The sequence below is a fragment of the Zeus faber genome (genome assembly GCF_960531495.2).
Source record: "Zeus faber genome assembly, chromosome: 1".
Classification (NCBI taxonomy): Eukaryota; Metazoa; Chordata; class Actinopteri; order Zeiformes; family Zeidae; genus Zeus; species Zeus faber.
The window spans coordinates 61,502,237-61,525,114 of NC_137193.1; the positions used below are offsets into that span (position 1 = coordinate 61,502,237).

At 43.0% G+C, this 22,878-nt stretch overlaps 1 protein-coding gene across 2 annotated transcripts; it reads left to right on the top strand.

Annotated features, from left to right (window-relative positions):
• Positions 1-703: 703 nt before the first annotated feature.
• znf384a (zinc finger protein 384 a) lies at positions 704-22,338 on the top strand. 2 transcript variants are annotated; one of them, XM_080013919.1, is made up of 10 exons: positions 704-820; positions 1,769-2,024; positions 8,333-8,455; positions 9,316-9,473; positions 13,133-13,209; positions 16,251-16,475; positions 18,616-18,783; positions 19,251-19,329; positions 19,967-20,125; positions 20,711-22,338. In XM_080013919.1, the coding sequence occupies exons 1-10, from the start codon at positions 758-760 to the stop codon at positions 21,110-21,112; spliced, it is 1,710 nt and encodes a 569-aa protein (XP_079870045.1). In that variant the 5' UTR covers positions 704-757; the 3' UTR covers positions 21,113-22,338. The 2 variants fall into 2 exon arrangements, with proteins under 2 accessions (XP_079870045.1, XP_079870046.1); XM_080013920.1 differs by lacking the exon at positions 8,333-8,455.
• The last annotated feature ends 540 nt before the right edge of the window (positions 22,339-22,878 follow it).

A 22,878-nucleotide genomic window follows, 5' to 3' on the forward strand; every position in this document is an offset into this window, starting at 1 on the left:
CGATTTAGCATTAAAACCTAGCTTATTTTTAAATAACTCCTTGTATTTGCAAATTCAGACTGCTGTGACATCATGTCAGCGTTGCCTACATATTGTGGATTTGTCCCCCATTACTTGCATTGAACTCCTGATGGAGGGGTGGAGCTGAGCGTCCAGTCTTGTCCGAGGGGAAAAGGCTGGATTGGTGCGGAAATGAAACCTACCTACGAAGAACATGAGGATTGGCTAGTAAACATGGATAAACTTCCAAAAATCCAGAACAATTGCTTCATTCCGGGCTTAATTTACCAAACAATTGGACTTGTAGAAGAATAGAACGGACCAATTACCAATCGACCAACATACAGGTGTATGTTGGTCGATTGGTAACCTGTTAAAAAGTGCACGGCCGACTTGGGACTGTGTCCAATCCTACATCCCTGATTTGTTTACCTTTAATTCTTCTATTCCCAATTCCTCATCCCTGATTCCTGATTACGATGTTGGGCTTCCCCCACGGCCATCACGGAGGAGAGGATGCAGGGAAAGGACGCAAGGTCGGCCTGTTGGAATGCAGCCATGGCCACTCTACTTTCGAATGACAATAATGAGCAAAGTGGGACAAGGAGGGCTGCGGCTGCGACGGTGGTTGCGGCGGCGGCTGCGGCGGTGGTTGCGGCGGCGGCTCAGCCGGCGTCTGCGGCAGCTGCTGCGGCGACAGCATTGGCAGCTGCGGCGGGTGTTTTTCTAAGTGTGTTGCTTTTTAATTACAGAAATAATGGAAGATTCCCATTTCAACTCATCATACTTTTGGTCTCCCGTCCCCACTGTACAAGGACAGGTAGAGACAACCTTATTGTTGGCCTTGTCTTGAAATACACATGGTGTAGTTTGTATGTCCTACAAAGTCCACTTTGTCCGGAGCTTTTTTTCCAGAAGCGAATGTCAACCTCAGTTCACCCTCTTACTGAAAAAGGAAGTAACAACAACAGCAGCAGCACAATAAACTGTAAACATTACACAACAGCTCAGTTGACCCAGTACATGTTAATAACACTAAGACTCATAACGCCGGCTAAGTTGGTGAAGATGGCTGCACCTCACAAACACGTCTGTTGAATTTATCTGACTGACTGACTGACTTTCATAAGATGGTGGACCATGTGATCACTCCTGTCTCCTCTTTATCTCTCCTCCTGTCTTCTCACTCCTCTCTCTCTCCCTTCTTGATATCCTTTTTTTCACCCTCCCCTCGCCTCACCTTAACCCCACCCTTCTCATCACCTTTTCCCTGAAACCTCCTCCCGTGATGCCGCATCCGTCTTTACATAATTTCTGTCACCCTCTCTTCTTGTCTCTTTCTCCGTATCTCCCTCCTTCTCATCTCTCCCTCCTCCTCCTGGACTGGACCTCCTGCATCATCTTCATCTCCCTTGTCTTCATCGCCCTCTCTCACCCCGACCCCTTTCTACCCTTTCACCGCTGCTCCGTTCATCTCACGCTGCCCCCCTTCATCTCCATCGTTCTCCACTGCATCCCTTCCTCCTGGTCCCTTCGGATCTCAACCCACCCTCTGTACCATCTCCCCTTCCTCCCCCATCAATATGCCTCTAACGGTCTTTCCTACCCCGCTGTCCCCCGCTCTTTTGTGGCTTCCCAAACCATTGCATTCTCTCGTCCATTATATTTTAACCGTTACACTTTCATCCCCTCCGTCACTCTGTACGCCGCCCTCCTCATGTCCTCTGCTTCCTCTCATCGTTCCTCCCTTCATCCTCGTCCCGTCTAGATCGAGAACGCCATGTTCCTGAACAAGATGAAGGAGCAGCTGGCTCCCGACAAGACCAACCTGTCCTCCTTCCCGCACTCCTCCAACACCTCTTCCTCCCACTACCACCCCAGCCCCATGGATGGGGGGGGCGGGATCAGGGTGGTGCCCAAGCAGGAGGGTGGAGGGGGCATCGGGGTTGGCGGGCACCTCCACCAGCCCCATGGCTCCCAGAACATAGCCGTGCCTGTCCCCTCCACCGGAATCATGACCGCAGGTGAGGTGTGTGTGTGTGTGTGTGTGTGTGTGTGTGTGTGTGTGTGTGTGTGTGTGTGTGTGTGTGTGTGTGTGTGTGTGTGTGTGTGTGTGTGTGTGTGTGTGTGTGTGTGTGTGTGTGTGTGCCAGGTTCAGAACGAAAAAGTCCTTTTCCGTCTCTAATGTTGACCGTTTGGATCATTTTGCATCATTAACGGATGTCCCGTGTTGACACCTATGAAAACAAAGGTTGAGGTTGTATTTTCTGAATGTTTGACCATGCGAATGATGTCATAGGTTTTCGTCCACATATGACGAAAATCCTGGATTCCCTCATTAGTTCCTCATAGAGTATCATCGAGGTACAAGTAGAGTAAAGGCAGGTAGAGTAGAGGTAGAATGGAGGGGGGTAGTCAGAGCTATAGGAGGAGTGAGGGGAACTAGAGGAGGGGTAGAATAGAGGTAGGTAGAGTAGAAGTATAATAAGGGGAGGCAGAGTAGATGTAAAATTAGGCGTTCTGGCACCACATGAACCTTTTCATGGTTATTTTCCCATCACTACCGTTGTAGCTGTGTAGTAGCCAGGTGAAGTGAACTAATTCAACAAACTGAGTTTAGGTTATGATTCGCCTAATGAACATTTCAAGTGTCCCGTGTTCCCGTCCCCTCTCTTCGAGTCACAGAAAAAGCTTCTTTCCTCCTTCAAGGATGAGATAAAATGCTTCCTACGTCTGGAAATGACTTTTACTTTCTGAGAACCTCTGAATCGTCCGCCTCCATGGGCCGGGCACCTTATTTTATTGGAAACCAGAGTTTCCGTTAGAAAAAAATTGGTGTCGAGGCCACGTGAATATTTGAATGTCCCGGACAAATGGTGTTTCTGGTCAAATATTTTCTGTGTTCATTGAGCTTAAGGAGTATTATGACTTGAAATCAAATCATTTCCGTTCATGAACAAACAGTAACAAGTGCAGCTGCTTGAATTAAAGCAGCTTTCACTTAAATACAATTTGATAAAATCAAAAACAAATTAAATATGGTAAGTAGGTCTCAATAAATAATAACGTTTTCGGTGTTGTCCGTCTCATCGATATATTTTACACAGTGGATATTTACCATCAGCTTTGGGTCTGAACTTAAATATCCCAAAAAAACGCCAAACTATGAATGTACAGTATGTCAGTCTGTGTCCCTGTTGTCAACGATGCATCATCTTTCTGCTTCTCCTCAGTGTCGGACGCTGCCGCTCTGTCTCCGCTCTGTGTGTACTGTGTTTACAAGCACAACCTGTGGGCGGGGCTTATTTCTATATCGACAAATGTGATTGGCTGGAGGTGAAATATCAGCTTTAGATCGTCCAAACTCATTGGCTTTCCGTTGCAACTTGCCGAACGCGAAAAATGAATAGATCTGAAGGAATCTTTTCAGCCAAATGATAGTCTATTTTATTTCGACATCAAGCTAAAGGCCGGAGAGATCAAAGTATGTCGGATATCAAGAGATTTTCTGGGTCGAAAACCGGCAATTATCAGATCTGCTGTTGGAAACACCAGTATGGAGTCACGCAACATTATGTGTTTCTGCAGTGTGCATCTAACTTCTAAAGGAAGGACTCCAGTATGTCTGTATATCCTTCGATTATCTCCACAACCATTCATCTGATCTACTTCACACTTGGCGGGTGTGTCATTGAGGACCGAAGGATGTGCAGTGTCGAATTTGGTGCAACTTGGACACGTGACACGTGTTATATTAATTAACTTTGAGTAAACAAGCGAACAGCAAGCCACTCAGCTCTATGCAGCAGGGGCGGGGCTTCAGGGCTCTGCAAGTGTGTCACTTACGTCCACAGTGCAGCCCGTTCTGAACAGTGTAGTAGGGCTGGGCGGTACCGCAAAATCTGGTTTCGATTCGATATCACCATACTGTGATCACTTCCACTGATCACACTGATCGCTTTTACTAATCACACTGATCGCTTTCACTGATCACTTTCACTGATCACACTGATCACTTTCACTGATCACACTGATCACTTTCACTGATCACAGTGATCACTTTCGATATTATCGCACTGATTGCTTTCACTCATCACTTTCACTGATCACACTGATCACTTTCACTGATCACAATGATCACTTTCGATATTATCGCACTGATTGCTTTCACTGATCACTTTCACTGATCACACTGATCACTTTCACTGATCACACTGATTGCTTTCACTAATTACACCGATCACACTGATCGCTTTCACTGATCACACTGATCGCTTTCACTAATTACACCGATCACACTGATCACTTTCACTGATCCTCCTGATCACTTTCACTGATCGCACTGATCTTTTTCACTGATCACACTGATCACTTTCGCTCATCACACTGATCACTTTCACTGATCACACATCACTTTCACTGATCACACTGATCGCTTTCACTGATCACACTGATCGCGTTCACTTATCCCTTACACTGATCGCGTTCACTTATCCCTTACACTGATCGCTTTCACTTATCACACTGATTGCTTTCACTTATCACACTGATCGCTTTCACTGATCACACTGATCGCTTTCACTGATCCCACTGATCGCTTTCACTTATCACGCTGATCCCTTTCACTGATCACACTGATCACTTTCACTAATCACACTGATCACTTTCACTGATCACACTGATCACTTTCACTGATCGCACTGATCACTTTCACTGATCGCTTTCACTGATCACACTGATCACTTTCACTGATCACACTGATCACTTTCACTCATCACTTTCACTGATCACACTGATCACTTTCACTCATCACACTGATCACAGGATCTCCCGTTCACCACACAATGACTGCCACCAAGCAAGCGCAAGTGAGGGAATATACTGTGAGAAACTGATCCCTTTTTGATATCGATCCCATTGGCGTTAGAATCGATTTTCAAAGGGAGACGTAGTATCGGTCGTATCGATACTTTTGGTATTGATCCGCCCACCCCTACGATCGCTTTCACTGATCACACCGATCGCTTTCACTGATCACACTGATCACACTGATTGCTTTTACCAATCACACTTATCGTTTTCACTTATCACTTTCACTGATCACACTGATGATCGCACTGATCGCTTTCACAATCGTTTTTCTGCCAGGGTTGCGCGTGGGCGTTCACATAACGTGCGCGTGGAAAGGATCTCTTGTTCACCACACAGTGACTGGCACCAAGCAAGCGCAAGTGAGGGAATATACTGTGAGAAACGGATCCCTTTTTGGTATCAATCCCATTGGCGTTGGAATCGATTTTCAAAAGGAGACGTAGTATTGGTCGTATCGATACTTTTGGTATTGATCCGCCCACCCCTACAATCGCTTTTACTGATCACACTGATCGCTTTCACTAATCATCCTTATCACTTTCACTGATCGCACTGAATGCTTTCACTTATCGCACTGATCCCTTTCACTGATCACACTGATCACAGGATCTCCCGTTCACCACACAGTGACTGCCACCAAACAAGCGCAAGTGAGGGAATATACTGTGAGAAACTGATCCCTTTTTGTTATCGATCCCATTGGTGTTAGAATCGATTTTCAAAAGGAGACGTAGTATCGGTCGTACCGATACTTTTGGTATTGATACGCCCACCCCTACAATCGCTTTCACTGATCACACTGATTGCTTTCACTGATCATACTGATCACTTTCACTAATCACACTGAGTGCTTTCACTGATCACTTTCACAGATCACACTGATCGCTTTCACTGATCCCACTGATCGTCTTCACTAATCACACTGATCACTTTCACTTATCGCTTTCACTTATCAATTTCACTGATCACACTGATGATCGCACTGATCACTTTGACTGATCACACTGATCACTTTGACTGATCACACTGATCACTTTCACTGATTCCCCGATCGATTTCACTGATTACACTGATCGTCTTCACTGATCACTTTCACTGATTGCTTTTACTAATCACAGTGATCGCTTTCACTTATCGCTTTCATTTATCACTTTCACTGATCACACTGACGATCGCACTGATCGCTTTCACTGATCACACTGATCGCTTTTCTGCCAGGGTTGCACGTGGGCATTCACATAACGTGAATGCGTAACGTGAAAGGATCTACTGTTCACCACACAGTGACTGGCACCAAACAAGCGCAAGTGAGGGAATATACTGATTCCTTTTTGGTATCAATCCCATTGGCGTTAGAATCGATTTTCAAAAGGAGACGTCGTATCGATACTTTTGGTATTGAGCCGCCCACCCCTACAATCGCTTTCACTGATCACACTGATCACACTGATGATACTGATCGCTTTCACTGATGACACTGATCGCTTTCACTGATGACACTGATCGCTTTCACTGATGACACTGATCGCTTTCACTGATGACACTGATCGCTTTCACTGATGACACTGATCGCGTTCACTGATCCCTTACACTGATCGCGTTCACTGATCCCTTACACTAATCACACTGATCGCTTTCACTGATCACACTGATCGCTTTCACTGATCACACTGATCCCTTTCACTGATCACACTGATCGCTTTCACTGATCACACTGATCCCTTTCACTGATCACACTGATCACTTTCACTGATCCCGCTGATCACTTTCATGATCGCTTTTCTGCCAGGGTTGCACGTGGGCATTCACATAACGTGCGTGTGGATAGGGTCTCCTGTTCACCACACAGTGACTGGCACCAAGCAAGCGCAAGTGAGGGAATATACTGTGAGAAACTGATCCCTTTTTGGTATCAATCCCATTGGCGTTAGAATCGATTTTCAAAAGTAGAAGTAGTATCGGTCGTATCGATACTTTTGGTATTGATCAACCCACCCCTACAATGCAGCCTGTAGCACTAGTTTTTCTAATGCTATGCACTGGATTCTTACCAGTAAACAGTGTGTACATCCATTCCTTGACGTTGTTTTTTAAGCCAATGAATAAACCTCTTGAATCTTGAGTCTTGAACAGAATGCCCCTTTCAAAATTGTACCTTGAAAATGACACTTGGGAACTGTTAAATTGTTAAAAATTCCGATGTGAACTGATTCTGAATTGTCGGTTTCACACAAGAGGTGTGAGGAGAAGAATGTCTGAGCTGAGAGTTGGTTTTTGAAAAACCATTGATTTATCAATCAATAATATTATTGATGAATTGGTGGCATTTGGCAATATGGCCGAAATTTTGCAATATTATACTGTGGCCAAATTGCCAGAGCTAATGTGTGTTTTTCTGTATTTTAGTGCGGTTTGAGTCACACCTCCAAAATCTAACCTGCTCACCCTCCAGCCTGTCTCCTGACATCATCTGCTCCATGTTTTCGCTTTGTTTACTTTTTGCTTTGTCACTTCTCGGCAAGGTATTGTTTGGATTTTGTTGCCATGGAAACGGGTGGAATGGTGCTACACTTTACTCATTTCTGTGCCCCCCCCATCCTATCTCCATGACAACCATATTAAGAAGGTTGATCGCGGCCCGTTGAACTGCGTTAGCCTTTCAGGGTCTTCGTTTGGGAGAGTTTTTCAGATTGGAGTACTGCTTAAATATACATATATACTGTATCTGTTAGTGTTGAATGTCACATAACGTATGTTCGAGAGTGATACAGGAAAACACAGACTTAAAAAAATGTTGTTAAAAATGTATACTATGTATTTGGGACGACACTTAAGCATTCTCTGCTGTAACTGTTGAGTTGATTGGAATATCAGAGAGTCAGTCCAGAAATGTGGAGCAGTGGTGGAAAGCTTGTTTTACTTGAGTTCAACTACTGTATCTGTGCTCCCTTAAGTCTATTCAGTTTTGGATACTTTGTACCTTTACTCTCCTGAATTTTCATGCAAATATGTTTTACTTTTTACTCGCCTGCATTTCTAATACAGTAAATTAAATCTTTATTCTCAATTTAAATATTTTTTTATTATTTATTCTATTTAAAATTGTAATTTACGATGACACCACCCACAGTATTTAATTTGTAAATTGTAGTCAGGAGGATGCACGAGCAGAAAAAGAAGCTCCGCTTACATTTTTTGCAATATTATAGGCTCTTTTTTATCAGGACACTTAAACCACATTTAAGAGCAAGTACTTATATACTTTAATTATAATAGAATGGTCAGTGATGTACTTTTACTTTGACTAGAATAAATTTTGCGTCAGGTTATGTAGTCTGAGTACTTCTTCCACCACTGTCCCGAGAGTGAAAGCCCTGTGTTTTATGTGCGTGCGTGTGCACGTGCCTTGTGTGTTTCCGCCGAGGGCTCAGTCAGGTCATGGTGTCTCTCTCACTCTCAGCGGGGTTAATGCTGGCAACGCCCCAGGGTCCTCTGGTCCACTCAGCCTACACCCAGCCCTTTGTAGGCGGACCCCCCCCCGCTGCCACCATGATGGTGGCCGCAGTGCACCCCTTCCACGCAGGTAAAAGAAACAGAACGCAGGGGCGGCCGCACTGCTTCCCCCCCCATCGCTTCAGCCGAACACAAATACAAAATGTCTGTGCATTCTGCTGTCTGTGTTTTTGTGTCCTAGATTTTTTACCGTGAGGTCATTTGTTTTCTTTTTTTTTTTTTTTCATCTCCTTGGTTCTTCTACCTTTCCAACTCTCAGAGGAAGGGTTTAGGCAATATGTATGATTATCTTTTTTTCAGCTGAACCTTTGGTTTGTAGCGAGCCATTGGTTTGTAGCAAATAAACCTTTCAAATGACAGAGGAGTTAGGAGTCACTCTGGCAAAAGAGTCGTTCGTTCATTTTGTCGGCGCTGTGGCCAGGCACATAGGCATTCATTGAGTCCGAATCAAGATTTGTGACAAATTGCCATGAGCTGGGAGTCAGTAAAACAAACGAACAAAGAGTCTGAATATTGAACGACTCTTTTTACTGAGTCACTTGTCAAGAACTGAATCTGGAAAAACAAGCCGAATCTTTCATCACTGCTCTGATCACAGAGATTTGCCTCGAGTCTCATATATATCTTATCCAAGATTTTCTTTTAATTTTCTTATGTCGGTTGCATAGATGCATCGAAAAATCCCTGCAATCAATGTGGTGCTGATCTCACACACACACACACACACACACACACACACACACACGCACACACACACACAAACAGACACAGAAGCTAAACTGGTCATCACGGCAGCGACAGATGTCCAGTGGTTTTAACAGACGTTTCCTGTCTTTCTCCCTCCTTTCTGTTTCCCTCCCTCAATACATTCGACTCTCCTCTCCCCCCGCTCTCTCCCCCACCACCAAACCCCTCCCGCTCCCTCCCCAGACAAAAAAGATGACCACCCCCCTGCAGTCGTCATGCCGACGCCGGGTAAGCGCGGCCGGAAGCGGAAGCAGGTGATGGGGCGCATCACCGGAGTGGGCGGAGTCCTGCCGCCAGGAAGTGACGCCTTAATACTGGCTCACCTGGCCGCAGGCGGACAGGTAGGGTAGAGCCAATCAATGATAATAGTAGTTATTAATGAAGCTTGTCAGAGAATTTCCATCACATGTATTTGTGAGGCCCCTAGTTCTGTGAGCTAATGGGGTTTTGAGCTTCTCTCCGTTTCTGTTGTATTTCTCTGTAAACTTTCACTGATTTCACCTTATCAGTCCACTAACTATCTGTTTCTAAACAAATTTTTAGGTGATAAATGAGCAATCCAGTTGCTGAATCTATCCTCATATTAGATCTACAAGGCCTCATTTAAAAGTTTGTACTGACTTCCCGTGGTGTAGTGAGCAGCGATGAGCTTGAAGGACTGGGGCTTTTTTCATTCAGTTACGGAAACGTCGGAAAATATAATAAAATAAATACGTCTGCGGTTTTGTTTGGAGGAACGCGGAGCAGAGCACACACTGCGGCCTACAGTACAGTCAGCCTACCGTGGACGGACACACACACACACACACACACACACACACACACACACACACACACACACACACACACACACACACACACACACACACACACACACACACACACACACACACACACACAGGGTCCGGGGCAGTACCGTGTGTGCTGCTGCAGGTCTGTGCAGCCAACAGAGCAGCTGCCATACTTAGCTCTTAGCTTCAATGCAAGCGGGTCCGGTGGCGCTCCAAAGGTGGCTGGAGTTACTCAGATGGAGGGTGGTTCCAATTCTAATGTGTCTCAATGCTACATTGTATTGAGACACAAAGCTGAATGGCAAATTTTAGGACATGTTTTCTGAAACAGACAGCTCACAAAAAAACTGACTGGGTTGTCTGATTTCACAGTTCGTGTGTTCATCGGCCCATCAGAGACCCAAATGCATGTGCAGAAGCACTGAAAATGTGAGTTTTGCATAATCGGTCCCCTTGTCTTGTTCTACCACAAAGTAAAAAAAAACACCCAGTCCTGCCATAGCAGTGGGGTGCAAAGCGTAGATTCCCAGAACATTAACATTCTAAATGGAATAAAATCAGATTCCTTTTTTTTTTTTAACTGTCGTAGAACAAAAGCAAACACATTTTTGGAAAGGTCTCATCTTCTTAGTTAACATATGTAAGTTTGAGAGATTTTACCCAATATCTCAGAAATGTAAAGAACTACCAAAATAGGGTCAACTGTTCTGACATGTACTTTTAGAGGGGTGAAAATGAGTGTCAATAGGGGGCACCAGTCAAAATGGCCTAACATAATTCAGGGCTTTGCAAATTACATGTATACTCTGACAATGCAGGTATATTCTCAAACCAAATTAACCCCTTGTAATACATGCATGTTGTTTTCCACCCATACCTATGGTGGCTTATAATATAACCCGTGAGGTAATTGCATCAAGATGCATTACAAAATGGTGCAGAATTGCAGTTATTGTAGTTTCTAGGATTAGGGTAAACGTCAGGGTTTGAAACACTTGTACATAATAGCATAAATATTAGGCAATGTATATTATAATTCGTTTTTGCTTCTGTAGAATTCACGAGACAACCTTGTTTTGAGAAAAATGTTTTATTAACGATGTCATGGAGATTACACTACCCATAATAAAAATGTAACAGCGACGTCTCTGATTGGTGGAGCTTGCTGCTACCATGGTATGTTTGTTTAATGTTAAATTGGTACACAGGCGTGTAACACTGATATTTACATCCAATTAAATTGTATCTATAAATTTAATTCATACTGAGAATGTGACCCCATATCTCTATTCTCACCCAACGCTGAATTTAATAGACCATTCAATAGAGAAAATCCCAAATCAGTATCCCGCTTTTATTTATTTGATAGAACGAAATATAAAACCATGCATTTAAAATTGTAATACATCCATCCTTCCCCATGCTCCCGCTTCTAAAGTAGAAGAAAATCTCCCCATTCCAATGAATTAGTTCAAAAATAAAAATAAAAAAAATTGTAGCACTAAAAAAGTTGGACTATCGTGCTCTGGGACACAATTCAATCAATTCATTTTAGACAATAAGCAGGAAAATGCGTGAGGCAGGGTTGATCGATCTGGCTCCAAAACTTCATGAAACTTATCTGTGGGCCGAACAGCATGTTGACCGATGCTGTGTTCCAAGATCCGTCCTAACATATGCGCCATGTAGGTGGTAACATTTCCGTCTGAAGGGCCGATATTTAGCTTTCCCCATGATCTGTACCTGATTGATAATAAAAGCTGTCACAATATTTAACCACGGTCTCTTTTGATACCTCAGTATACCACTCGCCTTGTGTATCTCGGATCTTGCGTTGTGTTTTCCGGGCCTACCGTCACATCCAGTCGACTGTCTCGCGAATTAACTCTGCTTTTCGTGCGGTTCGGTCCACCGATGTCTTACGGTCGGTTTTGGACTGCCGTTGTGCACTTCATCCTGAATGCGGAGCGGTCCAACAAAACCGCACCAGAGATTCCGTCCTTGTCGTCAAATTGTTCACATCTATTTGTGAGGTGAACCTGTTTTCACTATCAGGAGACACACTGAGATTTTAAAGGATTTCATTTCTGCAGAAGTAGAAATGAGGACAATACAGTACACACTCTCAAGGTGGAACATGATTGACTGAAGAATTATTCAGAGAGCAGTTTAAGTAAGAAGAGAAATGCTGAAGAGAGGGAAGGCTGAATAAAAAAATGTCAAGGACACAGCTGCAGATAATACCACAGACAAAAGACAACACAAGATGGTACGGGGTGCACAGAATGTGCAGACTGAGGACAGGGCCTTCCAGGGGAGGAAATAAAATGAGAATTGTCTAAGGAATATAATATATAAAAAATATAGGATAATAATTATAAAAATATAGAAAATTCTGCCGCAAGCTGCAATTCCCTGGTGTTAAGCTAAATAGGGAAAAGTTGGAGCATTAAGCAAAAGGTGCAAGACATGTGAAAAGTGCGACTTTGGAAAGGGTGCTGCATGAATCACAGAGAATTTGTATAAGCCTGCCATCTAGTGGCCAAGAACATCAATTATAAAACATTTGTTTCAAATTGCATAGAGGACCAAGTGTTCAAAGTTCCAAGTGTTTAGAACAAAAGACCACTTATTGTGCCTTTCACCAACACATTTGTACTTGTGGTGGCCATATTGTTAGGACTTTAAGGACTCTTATGATCATTTTGAACAATTGGAGTCCAAGGAATCAAATAAAGTTATTTATAAGATTTTTGATTTATGAGGCGGGGCTAGTTCTGTCAGACAACTCGAGGCTTCCAAGGCCTTAAAGGCAATCCGATTTAAGCAGCCATTCCCTCCTGCCCTACCTGCTTTGCTGTGTTGCTGCGCTCCCTCTATCTCCCCAGCATCCACCTATTGGGCTCTACTCTCCTATGCAGTGGGGCATTCAAGCTCATCACTCATATGTATTTCCAGCTCTGTGCCTATGTTTTCTGTGCACCTCGGTGGGAGTGATGAGCAGTAGAGCCTAGACGCTCAAACTCACTAGACGATAGAGCGCAGAGATAATAATAATTACCCTATTGTTATTGTTTGTTTCATAATTATTATTATTATTAGTATTATTTCACTATTTGGCACATTGATGGATATTGATCCCAATAGTCCTTCCGACAGACAACTCTTGGTTTTAATTTAAAATTTTCTTTATTTATTTTGTGTTTCAGCACCACACTGCCGACCCATACGACCTCTCCAACGACGAGGAGGACCACACCAACAAAGACGGCCCCAAATCCTATAGGTAGGAGTTTGAGGAGTTTCATGACAATGTAATTTCTAGGTGATATTCAGTGCACTTCACTAACCATGGCGCAAACTGGACGTCAGAATAAAAGACTAGATTGAATATCAGATCGGATTAAAGATATGTATGATAAAATAGTGCTGTTCAATTATTATTATTAATAATCATATGTACGTATATATTCCTATTATAAATTATCAGTAATAATCGTAAGTAAATTTACCAAACTTGTCAGTCAAGGAATTAATTTCACCCATTTTAAAGCAAAACTTTATTTTCTTCGAAGTTTATCTTCACCTTTGATTGAACGATTGATTTATTTTTATTTTCCTGGTCACTCGAGGTGTTTATTATGGTGGACTTTCTGTTATTTTTTTGCGAATGGTGATCCATATCGACAGTTTACTGATCACAACGAGCTATGCTTTTTGCTTTAGCAAAATTCATCGCGGCTGCCTGTCCACTTCTTTGCGTTTTTTCCGGCAAAGGCAGCAGATCCCGCCACCCATTATGGATACAGCATATAGAGGAGCACATGCATAATGCAAATACAACAGTTTAACAAAATTCGCCCACAGATGACCAATTCAGTGTTTCCCCTATATGCACCTAGCAGCATTGGTGTGCCACTGCCGAAATATAACCGTGGCTGCTGAATTTATTTGTTATTTTATTAAAGAGGGGAGAGGAGAGGAGAGGCTCAGTCTCATCTCTTTGGAATCGAACGCATTATTTATAGTTTGACACTATGGACGCTCCATATCCAGGTCAATTCACACACCTGTGAGTAAAGCATATAAACAAGAAACTTGTGTTCCAAATGAGCATGTGTTTATTATAATAATAATAAATATCATAATAATGATAATCATAAATAAAGCTGCAGGCAGCAATACACAGGGTCCAGCTTATTCGTGTTAGGTATGTATTACAGTTATTTGTATTAAGTGAAATGCATCCCAATTTACTAAACCTACAAACATCAAACATTGTGGACATATTTTGGGTAGTTACGTCCATACTTTCTTTTAGAATATTGGGACTGACCTTGACAGTGGCCTGGACATATAAACGTAATGTAATTACCTCCATGGAATTTCATGTATGTAACATCATGGCCTTATGTATGAAGCATTTCCATGAAGCATTATGAAGATAGGTCAGTTTTAAATAATTGTTCTCAATAGCTGAGTCTTTATTGTGTTATATTTTCACTTTTTGCCTTTTCATCAAAGTTTGTTAAGTCTAGATGTAGGGAAATGTCTATACATGACGTGTATTACAAACAAAGTCTTTTATTTTTTATTTTCAACTATATCTTATCATTCGTGTCTTACCTTGAATTATTAACATATTTCGGACTGGCATACTGGCACATTGGTCTTAAAATCGCTCAAGTTTTGGTCGGTTTTTTGCTAATATCTGCTTTGTATGTGGATCGATTTAGATGAAACTTGAACCACAAGGTGTTTGTGACAGTGCGGTTCAAACAAGACATCAACCGTGTTTGTGTGTTATGCCAAAGTTGGTTTTCCAGATAGTTTTAGGCTTCAAAATTCAGAGTATTTTTTCTTATTTTTCCTCTTACAATAATAATAAGGGGCTGCCATACAATTACAGTAGGGTTCCAACCCTGCGGCCTCAACCCCTTATAATAATAATAATAATAATAATAATAATAATTATGAATAAATATACCTGCAGGCAGCAATACACGGGGTCCAGTTTAGTCGTGTTGGATGCATTTCCCAGGTTCTTTGAAACGCACCACGATTTAGTGAGTTTACTTGAACGCAGCATGGGCTACCCCCCGGTCTGTTGTCTCCTGGTTGCTCAACTTGCGGAGCAACCACTATCCAGTCTACACACTCTCAACTCTCCTGTCTTTAAAGCAACCGTCCATGTTTGCCTGTAACCCAGAACTTCTCATTGTTAGAACTCACCGTGTTGTCTGTGGAAATAGAGCTGCACTCTCAGTGACAGGTGGCTGTTTGGTGCTGTGTCGGGCACGTCATTTATTTGTTGAGTTTTTTCTTTGGATTACATTTCAGTACGTGGTTTCGAGTGGACGCGGTGACAAATTTTTAAGGAGTACTTTTTATTGTATTTTTCATTAATCTGGCAAAATAATCTGGACCACAGATTTAAAATATCAATCAAATGGATCTCCTGACATCCACCAGGTAATAAGTATAAAACTTCACATGTAAATCGATAGTTTGGCAACTTCAAAAACTCTACAGAGTGACAGAGCCATGCCGCACACTGAACACAGTCCAACTGGACATTCTCAGTCGGAATCTTTACATTTATACAAAATAATATGATGACGTCATTAAGCGTCTTACTGTAAATCTAATCTCCTTCATGTCAGTTAACCAAGATCAACTGAATATTTCGGGTCAAAATTGTTCCGTTTTTCATGAATATCTGCTCTGTACATGGATCAATTTGGATGAAATTTAAGCCACGAGATCCTTGTGACTTAAAGGTAAGTCACGGTTGAGGTGCCGTTGAAACGACACCTCAACCGTGTTTATAGCTTCTGCCAAAGTATGTGTTCTAGATAGTTTTAGCCGGGTTCGACATATTTCAGCGTCAGATGTATTCGTCTCTGTAATATCTATCTAAATTTCGTCTTAGTATCTGCTCTGTATGTGGATTGATTTGAAGGAAACTTCAACCACAAAGTGTTTGTGACAGCGCAGTTCAGACAAGATCTCAACCGTGTGCGTGTGTTATGCCGAAGTGGGTGTTTCAGATAGTTTTAGGCTTCAAAATCTGAAGATTTTTGGCAGGTCAACAATAGGGCTATTATATACATTAAATTATTATTATTATTATTATTATTATTATTATTATTATTATTATCATCATCAGGGGTCCAGCCAGTATTCATAATAATAAGCGGGAGGGCCATTGCGCATAGTATGTGGGAAAAAAACTCCATCCTAGGTGAAACCCTTCACTTAACCATTATTATTGATCTGTGAAGCACTCTTTTTTGTGGAACTCTCTCCATCCTGCTGCCTCCCTAGGTGCCGGATGTGTGCTGTGACCTTCTTCAGCAAGTCGGACATGCAGATCCACGCCAAGTCGCACACCGAAGCCAAGCCCCACAAGTGCCCCCACTGCTCCAAGTCGTTCGCAAACTCCAGCTACCTTTCCCAGCACATCCGCATCCACAGCGGAGCCAAACCATACACCTGCTCCTACTGCCAGAAGGCATTCAGGCAGCTCAGCCACCTGCAGCAGCACACACGGTACTGCCCCGGACCCTGTGTGTGTGTGTGTGTGTGTGTGTGTGTGTGTGTGTGTGTGTGTGTGTGTGTGTGTGTGTGTGTGTGTGTGTGTGTGTGTGTGTGTGTGTGTGTGTGTGTCTGTGTCTGTGTGTGTGTGTGTGTGTGTGTGTCTGTGTGTGTGTTCCATCTGTACATACATGTGTAAATGTGTGTGTGTGTGTGTGTGTATGAGTGGTGGTTGGGCCGGGCGGTGTAGGAATCGTCCACTGAGTCCAAATGACTTTATTCCACCACTACATTAACATGTCAAAGGAATTTGTCATGGTGAGGATTGTTGCGTTAAAAAAACTTTGAAGTCTTAACATTTAAAATTTAAATAATAATACTTAAATATATATAATAACATATATATAATAAATTGCCAAATATACACAATCTGCCAAAAAATATAAAACTATAAAACTAATTGTCAAATATATGAAAATGTACAGATTTTATAAAATGTGATTCTATGCACAGGATAATTTTTTGTTATGGGGATATATAATATACAGTAAATAATAAATTACTGTGAATGATGACTGATAAAACTATGGACTTACTTAGTTATTACACATTCTACAGTGTTATATATGTTATGTGTTATATGGTTGTTGTGTCTTCACAACTGAGTTCATTTTCTTCCCAAACTTAAGAACACCGTCAAAACGAACACCCAGGTTTGTTATGTGAGACTTGACATAGGTGGAAAGATGATCCGGGATCTGATCACCGCCGTCTTATTTTGGTTTAGTTGTAGAATATCATGAGCCATCCAGCATTAAATGTCTTGCAATCAGTCAATCCGTTTCCTTATCTCAGCCAGGCTTTGGGATTTGAGTAGGAGATATAGTTGAGTGTTAAGAAATAAGATATAAGAGCGGAACCAATCTAGGGCTGAGCCAGTGTTGCGGTGGACTTCATGCCTGCAATATTTTTGCCAAGCTTATGGAAGGAAATCGGGTTGAAATTGGTAAAAGTGGCTGGATTGCAAATTTGCGGGTTGACATCCTTTCTGTGGAGGGATGTTGGACCTAATGTCCTCAACTTTTTTTGAAAAGAATACCTCAAACTCCTCACAGGTAATTGTTGAGGGGGTAAAATCTGTGGCGTCACTAGGGGGGTGCGGGGGGTCCAGACTGCACCGGGTGACACCATCAGAGGGGTAACACCACAGATGGCAAATGTGCGTCTTGCCCAACAAATCAAAAGTCTGTGTGTTTATTTCCACCGTGTGCCCCGTGTGTATCAAGGTAGATTTTCTTAGTCACTTCTCTTCTCAGAAGTTGGAAAATGGAAGTGGAAGGAAGAAGTTGGTTTTACAGTCCCAACTGAGTCAATGTGAGGTTGGTTGGTGGGGATTAGATCTCCCTTCGCTTTTTTCCTTTCTTTTTAAATTTGTGATGTACAGAGCCTCTTATAATTCTTTATCGGCATCTTACCTGTAAACTTTGGCATTTTAATCCAGTAGGCAGTGCTGAGTCACACTACTGGCTGTGTAATGCCGATTGTATCACATTTTTATTACCATAAATATGTGATAATATTACAATAATATTATTAATATTACATGGCATATGTCTTAATAAAACATATTTTATATTCATATTCTTTTTTATATCAATTAATTTCACATTAATCTATACTCCACTATGCCATACCTGCATTAATTTACTTTTGTTTCTTTATTATATAGTTGTTTTTTTCCAGGTTTTTTTCCCGGTGCAGTCTGGACCCCCCGCACCCCCCTAGTGACGCCACAGATTTTACCCCCTCAACAATTAAAACATTAAAAACAGATAGAGATGCTTCACTGGCTCCTTGCCAACCTGTCCTGAAATTAGCTTTAACACAAACACACACACACACACACACACACTCTCTCTAACTGTCTCAGGGTCCATTAGTCAGTCTCCACTCCAATCTGCCGGGAGGGGGGGGGGGGTGTGCTTGCTTCATGTTTTTATTCTTGCAGCACAACGAGCACAACAAGCACAATACCACTTTCTATTTGTTACTGCAGCAAATTGAAACATCCTACTGTAGCCTGTAAATTAAATTTTTTTAATCTCCCTCTGTCTTTGTCTCTGTCCCTCCAACCCCCCGACCCCTCCTTCATTAGAAACCACACAGAGTCGAAGCCCCACAAGTGCCCCCACTGCTCCAAGTCGTTCGCCAACTCCAGCTACCTTGCCCAGCACATCCGCATCCACAGCGGAGCCAAACCATACACCTGCTCCTACTGCCAGAAGGCATTCAGGCAGCTCAGCCACCTGCAGCAGCACACACGGTATTGGTGTGTGTGTGTGTGTGTGTGTGTGTGTGTGTGTGTGTGTGTGTGTGTGTGTGTGTGTGTGTGTGTGTGTGTGTGTGTGTGTGTGTGTGTGTGTGTGTGTGTGTGTGTGTGTGTGTGTGTGTGTGTGCCAGGTTCAGAACGAAAAAGTCCTTATCAGTCTCTAATGTTGACCGTTTGGATCATTTTGCATCATTGTGTGTTGCACCACAAGGTGCATCTGACACACAGGCTTAATCCTAATTCCGCTCTCCTCTTCCCTCAACCAGTGGCATATAACACTGCTTTACATGACACCACATTACAAATGCCAACAGGAAGAGTGGACAGAAGCCAAATGGGCAGTTTCTGCTCTACCATATCACTTTAAGTTTATTCACTACACGCATGCCACACTTTGACATGTAAAAATCAGTGCAGTGAAATGATTTTTCTTTCTCTTGCGCGTGCGCTCTGCTCTGCAGCATCCATACAGGCGATCGGCCCTACAAGTGCGTGCATCCTGGCTGCGAGAAAGCCTTCACTCAGCTCTCCAACCTACAGGTCAACACACACACACACACACACACACACACACACACACACACACTCACACTCACAAATTGAACAAATAATCCATAAATCCATAGCTCCCCCTAACTGTCTGTGGTTTCAGTACTTAAAGAGGGGAAGAAGTGGACACATTTCCCGATAAATATCAATATATCAATGGAAAATAAGCGTGTGAATGTGAAACTAGAGAGTGGGCTAAATACATTGTTGCCATCTTCACAAAATTTCACTATTAATTTAGGTGCTCAAGTCAGACGAGATATACGTATTTCTATAATTACACAAATATTTATGCTGCTTATCATTAATATTATGTTATATTTCACATCTCTTATTTTGTATTTTATATTTTAAGTAAAACATTTTTTTATTTATTTAAAATTCTGCTTTGAATGTTGCTAAACTTGTCTCTTGCTTATTTTTATTTTGTACTTGTATATTTCGATAACTTACCTTCTGTACTGAGCTGCTGTAACACTCCCCCAGGGAGGTGTTAATAAAGCACTATCTTATCTTATATGGATCTAAAATGTTGTTAAATGCCACCGATGCTCCCCCCCCAAGACTTGATAGCATCAGGCGACTAAGCGACGATCCATCCCATAATAATGGTATTTCTTATGTGCAGTCTCACCGCCGGCAGCACAACAAGGACAAGCCGTACAAGTGCCACAACTGTAACCGTGGTTACACGGACGCTGCCAGCCTGGAGGTCCACCTCTCCACGCACACTGTCAAGCACGCTAAGCTCTACTCCTGCGGCCTCTGCAACCGCTGCTACACCTCGGTATGTAGCTTTGATCATTAGGTCATTTTTTGGGGGGGGGAGGGGGGTATTGTTATTTCCATCTCAAGCAGATAAAGCATTATTTAGGATGAATTACCTTTTGTTATTTATTATTGACATCGCGACTCTAGATGTGGTGGTGTCCAGACATCAATGTGCTATTATCTTGAAGACAGGCAGAGATGCGGCCATCAATTTGTGTTTCTTAGGGTGGAGAGATGGAGTTGAGTGTCATTTACATAGCAGTGGTAGGAAAAGCCATTGGTGGATATCACACCACCAATGGGATTTAGTACAAGGAGAACTGCAGAGGAGCCAGGACGGAGCCCTGTGGGACACCAGTGATTTTATTACAATGATTTAAGTGTTGAGTAATATACTGTATACACTGAAATATGTACTATAACTACATGGAAAAAGTTCCTAATCACTTAAATTGCTATACTATCTGACCAAGAGGAAACCGTTCATAAAATCATCTAGTTCATAACCTGTCCTTTTTCTACCTAATGCTGCCAAAAATCAGCCTTAAATTTAGTGACAATCTGTCTTAAGATATATTTTATCTCTCTCTCATCCTTGCAGGAGACCTACCTGATGAAACACATGAGGAAGCACAATCCCGACCCACTGACGGTGGCGGCCGCTGTTGCCGCCCAGCAGGGCATGACCCCCGGGGGTCCGGGCGGAGGCGGGAGTGGACGGGGCCGCGGGCGGGGGCGGGGGCGGGGCCGGGGGGGCGCACACGCCAACCAGTCGAACCAGAACAACCCCAACCAGAATACCAACGCGGGCCCTCCCTACCCACCCCAGCAGCCGGGCCAGGGCGTGGTGCCGTGCCCCTTCGACCTGCACCAGTACAAGACGGTGGCGGGCGGGGAGATCCAGTACAAACCGGTCAGCGTGGCCGACCTGTCGGTGGGACACAAGGACCTGTGTCTCACCGTGTCCACGTCGGCCATTCAGGTGGAGCACATGAACTCCTAGGGTAACCCCTGGCCCCTTAACCCTGACCCCGCCCAAACCCCGAACCCAAGCTCCCCCCCCTCGTCACAGGCACCTTGGACCGAAATGTCCATCATCACATGTCATTTGAGAGCTTTTCTACTTTTGTGTTTTTATATTTGTCTGTTTGATAGTTTGTCCATCTGAATTTTGGGAGTTTTTTATTTTATGTTATTTTTTTCAAAAGAAGAAAAAAAACTCCCGATGGAGTGAGAAATTTCAATTTGTTCCCAGAGTAATTCGCCTTTATGTTGGGATGGGTGCGGTCTTTTAAACTAAAAAATAATGATATAAGGCCAAATATAACATTGAGTGACTTGTAAGCATGGATGGGGTTTTTTTTGTTTTGTTTGTGCTCCTTAATTCCTGAGAATGTGTTTGGGGCTGATCTCTCAGCTGGAACGCCGCTCCGGGCGACACTGATACAAAACAAAACTGTCCTCTGGTCCTGAAAGGGAAGATTAACGCCAATATCAGTCATTTTTGACTTTGTTATCATTCCACCGTTCTCCTGCAGCTTAATCCCGTCCAATCAGAAGTTATTTGCACTTAACTCTTCATGACGGAGGTCAAACCTCATAAGGAGAGTACATCTCAGCAAAGTTACCGCTGCCTCATTTAGGTGTTTTTATACCGAAATAACGAGAGCCGATTGTTATGTTACACCGAGGAAAACAAAATTTGTGCTCTTGTCAGCTTTAATTGGTGTCATTCCTGAAACATTTTCCGCTCTCTGATTGATTGGAATCAGATTCAGAAGCTGTTTATTTGGCCAAGTACATTTTCACGCACACAAGAAACTTGTCTTGGTAAAGGTTTGGTGCATGGACGAGTAGCATAAAAAAAAAAAAATACAGATACAGAAATATGCAGAATGTGAGCACTTCCCTTCCGTGGGCCAGGGCGGGTCTCAGCATGTCCAGCGATGCGGAGGCTAAAACTCATCTTCAGTCCTCGAGCAGCGTTCCCGGTCTGAGAGACTCCCCCACGTCCGCATCCTCCTCCTCCTCCTTCCCGAGCGTTTTTTAAAAGGGGACCGCGACAGGGTGTGGTGCAGCAAAAATGGGCGGCGATCGCGTGGTCGGTCTCAACGGGCTTCCTCAGTCCCACAATGTACCTCACGTTAAAAAGTCCTCCAGCGACCTACCTTGTCTGGGTCCATCTGTGCTGACCTCGTTGGTACTTTTATGCCACATTTGTATGATTTTTTTGGGTTTATATTTTTATATATATATATATATATATATATATATATATATATATATATAAAAATGTATTATTATTTTTTTTTTTCCTCTGAATTATCACACAGAGCATACGGATGGCGAAAGACACATAGGAAACACTGGGATCTGGAAACAGGATCAGACCAGGGAAGGGGCGTGGTCGGTAGTGGAAGACGATCTGGCACCGGAGGAAGGGAACAGCAGATTCTTTTTACGCAGGGTCACTACTTGCTGGCAGCTTCTGCATTCAGAGTGGAGGCAGCCTGAGTTCTGACCATCATCGGGTTGTGGAACCGGACCCGAGCGGAGGAAAGAGACTGAGGGAAAAGAGGGAGCAGGCTCGGAAGCTGTGACAAGGACTGGGTGAAAGTGCGGGGCGGGGGGGGCTTTTAAAAAAGAAAAAAGCACTTGATGAAGCTCATACTTCATCCCCTTAGTTTTTCCATCTTTTTTTGTTATATATCATGTATGTATTTTTCTACCTACGACGTGTGAGCGAAACCTGGGGGAGAGCGCAGAGCG